Source organism: Histoplasma capsulatum, genomic scaffold (genome assembly GCF_000149585.1).
Source record: "Histoplasma capsulatum NAm1 scaffold_2 genomic scaffold, whole genome shotgun sequence".
In the NCBI taxonomy this organism is placed as follows: Eukaryota; Fungi; Ascomycota; class Eurotiomycetes; order Onygenales; family Ajellomycetaceae; genus Histoplasma; species Histoplasma mississippiense.
Window position 1 is genome coordinate 1,394,712 of NW_001813981.1, and position 3,598 is coordinate 1,398,309.

Here is a 3,598-nt window from a genome sequence, read left to right on the forward strand (position 1 = left end):
AGCTTATAGATCTCCTGCTTCAACAGTGCCCAAAGATTCTCTATAGGATTCAAATCTGGAGAATATGGAGGCCAAGGCATGATCTCTATATTCATCTCCTCAAGAACCTCCTTAACTATGTGAGCTGTATGAACCCTGACTCCATCATGCATGAATATATCCCCCTCTCTCACAAATTCAGGTAAAAAGGCCCTATCACATCCTTTATCACTCTTGAAGAAAGGGGTAAATAGGTAAATAGTATGATAAAAGCAGCATTCCAACAATAACTGGGTTTGGGTTAGTGATATCTTGGCATCACAGGTGTGGCAGGGGGGGTTTCAAACTTAATACCTGACACTGTAGGTAGTCATATTAGCGCGTAAAAATGAACCATGAAACGGATACTTCAAGTCAGAATGCGGTTACCTAGTTCCGTTACGGCTTGTGTGGGTGGGGCTAAGAAGCCTCCTCTTACCGGCTTCTCGGTGGAAGTGGAAGCGGCACGAGAGGAAATTAATCAACCTAGCCGGTTAAATGGTCGACACTTGCATGAACCAGGTAGCGTTGTTTTGTAGGTGTGGAGACACATGGAGACATGTGTGCTGGGGAAGATTTGACAAGTGGAGTATGGAGGATAAAGTTGACTAGGGGTTAGTGAGCCGTGGAGCCCCGGTGCGGATTGAGCCTCATCGGGAGTTTACTTCAACATGAAGAGCGCGAGGCTACACAACGTCCAGATCCAACATTTTGCATTTTGGCATCCAGAACACTCCCATCCTTCGCGAGGTTGACTCGTGATCTACCACCCTACGGAATGTAAACTACAAACCCGAGAATTTTTGTGCTTCTCAATGAGCAAGGCTGAATAATGGGGGCGGAGGAGTTTGACACATCAATATTTTATGTTTCGCACAATTTTCTAGAACACAGAGGAAGTTTTGAATGGCCGTCTCATATCTCTAATAGGTGGCTTGGCCAGTGAGCTTGTTGCTGAGGTTCATGCACCATCAGGTTTTAAAGACACTTGGGAGGAAGGGGAAGAACTGGCAGCGTATGGGTCGAGTGATTGGTCCTGGGCAATGCAGCCTTCCTCTTGCTTCGAAGCGATAGTGAAAATTTTCAGGAATTTGATTACTTCACCTCATTTCCCAATGAGGTGATTTCCAGTCGGGTTGTTGTTCGCAAATGAGGTGGTGGCATCGATGGAATCCGGTTACGACTGGGTTCAGGATGCAACTGGCTACATTGTTCTCACATAAGAGTTGAAGACCAATTGGTCGTATAGTTACAAAGAAGGCACGCAACAAAACTCCAAACGGCAAGTGGTCGATCAACATAGAATCTATCCGCGGATTTCGGAATTGATATTTTTGGTGGCTCGGCCGTTTGGGATATAGTACGCAAAATAGGACATACCATTCAAAATGCATTGGGGTTGAAGCCTTCCGGGGTATCATCGCATTTTGCTTTAACCTTTTGTCATAAAAAAGCAAAGCCATGCTTAAGGATTCGAGGGTGCCACAGCCTTGCCCCGCCTACCCTAATAGTCTTTGATCGCAATGCATGTCAAAATGATCGGATCTCACATAATATGAATTCCCTCAGGCTGTTAAAAACTCGTAATTTAATTGCCATGGTATAGATGTGGAGTGGCGCAGATGATACCAGCCTGGAGATTTTTACAACTGCGGGATTTTCGACTTGTCGGCTTGTTGCCTCACTTTTAAAAAGAGGGTTTTTGTTTCCTCGTTCTTTGTTCCTCGTGATCTCCAGAAATCCAGGATTCATGCGGTAGTAAATGTGGTGAATATGTTCATATTCCCTTTCACTCATCTTACAAATCGGCTTTCTTGGCTGATGTTTGGAGAGCACTCGGTGAAGTGACCGAGATAGAGACAAATTATCTAGCGCATCGACAAACATTAAGACAGCCACTGCAGTCCCGTTTGGAAGTTGGGCATACCTAAGGTCTCAGAGAGATAATATGGAGGCGTTGGAACTATCAAGTAGGATCGTACGGACAAATCTGATGATCGGCATCAACGCTCGATTCAGCCGAGATGCACATATGCCTGGCGATTTTATTAAGCGGCAAGGATGATGTTAGAAAAACCAACCCAGGTAAACAGGCATATCCTACCTGGTTGCTACTGGGATGAGCGCCATGACACAGCATAGATGCATTACGCTGTAGAGGAAGTTCTCAGCAATCTGAGAAGATATATATGACGCAACTTATAATAAGTATCGATATCCAGGCAGAAAGTTCCAGGAGGCGAATCAAACACTCCGCCATTAAGAAACCAGGATGGAGAGATTTTTGTCAAGCAAAATGAATTTGCCTGTGATTAATATGGAATTTGGAAAGTAGGTATTTGTCAAGATGAGTGAACATTTTGTACGGAGGAGGCATGGTGGAAAAGCGGTGTAGGGAGAGGACATAACTGGTATTGTCATCCTCGACTTACCATTCTCATGGTCAGGGTCAGTCGTGCAACAAATTGGGTTCCAAGGTTCTATTCCGGATTGTGAAGAGAGACAGAGGAAGGAGTAATAGACGTTCGTGAGGCTCAAGTATAGTTAGCGATTACTAATGCGGCTTCCGTAACTAATTAGTTAACTAGCTGTTGGAGGTCCTACACAAAGCCTTACCCTACGTGACCCACACACAACACACCTAGCTGCTATCAACCCCTCTTACAATACCAACCAGCATATGCTCTTCTTTAGCTAACAACCTCGCTAGTATCCTCTGGCGATCTTCTGCACATCTTCATTACTTTGCCTATTACGCTGAATATCTCTACCTATAATGGCCGATGACGAGATTCAGAGGTTGCGCCAGCTTTTGGAGGACAAAAAACGACGTCGGCAGGAAGCGGAGCAGGCTCAACTGGAAGCGAAGCAGGCTCAACTGGAAGCGGAGCAGGCTCAACGGGCATTAGAAGAACAGATACGGCCCTTAATGCTCTTTGAATATCTTGATGCCTGCCACACTTATCTCTTTTCGGGTCTTGTCCCTGGCAAACCCGGCCATTCAACCAAAGGGAATGCCGACAATGCTGATGGCAAACTTCGTCCTCATCGCATCCGCGAATGGCTTTCGTTTGCAGATTCGCAGACGAAAATATGGTACCAGTTGCTGAGTGAAGAGAATGAAGATTTCATTATGCAGCGCAAATTTGACTCCTTACATGCAATTATCGCTATGGGAATGAAGATAAGAAAAAACATTCACTCAGAAATCCACCTTCGCTATTTTCATCGGGATGCCGTCACAACGCCAGTAGCGTCCGTAATAGAGACCTTCTTTGAGAATGAGCAACTCCGACAGTTATTCGGGCTTCAGGGACAAATTACATTTTAAAATCACGCAAATACACTTTCCACCACTCCAACTTCCTCCCGACCTCTGGCAGATGAGTTTTGTATTTACAATAAAGGTGAGAATGTCAAAGTTCCGGTCTTTATTGGTGAACTCAAGCCACCGCACAAGCTCCCACTGGAAATTATTCAAAAGGGACTTAATGAATGGAGCTTGCCGAGGTTGTCAAGCGTGGTGATGATGAGACAGAGGAGATTCGGGCATCGGTCGGTTGGTCCGCTGCAGTTCATC

General features: G+C 45.3%; 1 protein-coding gene across 1 annotated transcript; it reads left to right on the forward strand.

Annotated features, from left to right (window-relative positions):
- Positions 1–2,794: 2,794 nt before the first annotated feature.
- On the forward strand, positions 2,795–3,200 carry HCAG_02513 (predicted protein; the record flags this gene model as incomplete). The annotated part of the gene is made up of 2 exons (XM_001542292.1): positions 2,795–3,114; positions 3,158–3,200. 2 exons carry the CDS (start codon positions 2,795–2,797, stop codon positions 3,198–3,200), a joined length of 363 nt encoding a protein of 120 aa, XP_001542342.1.
- Between the last annotated feature and the right edge of the window lie 398 nt (positions 3,201–3,598).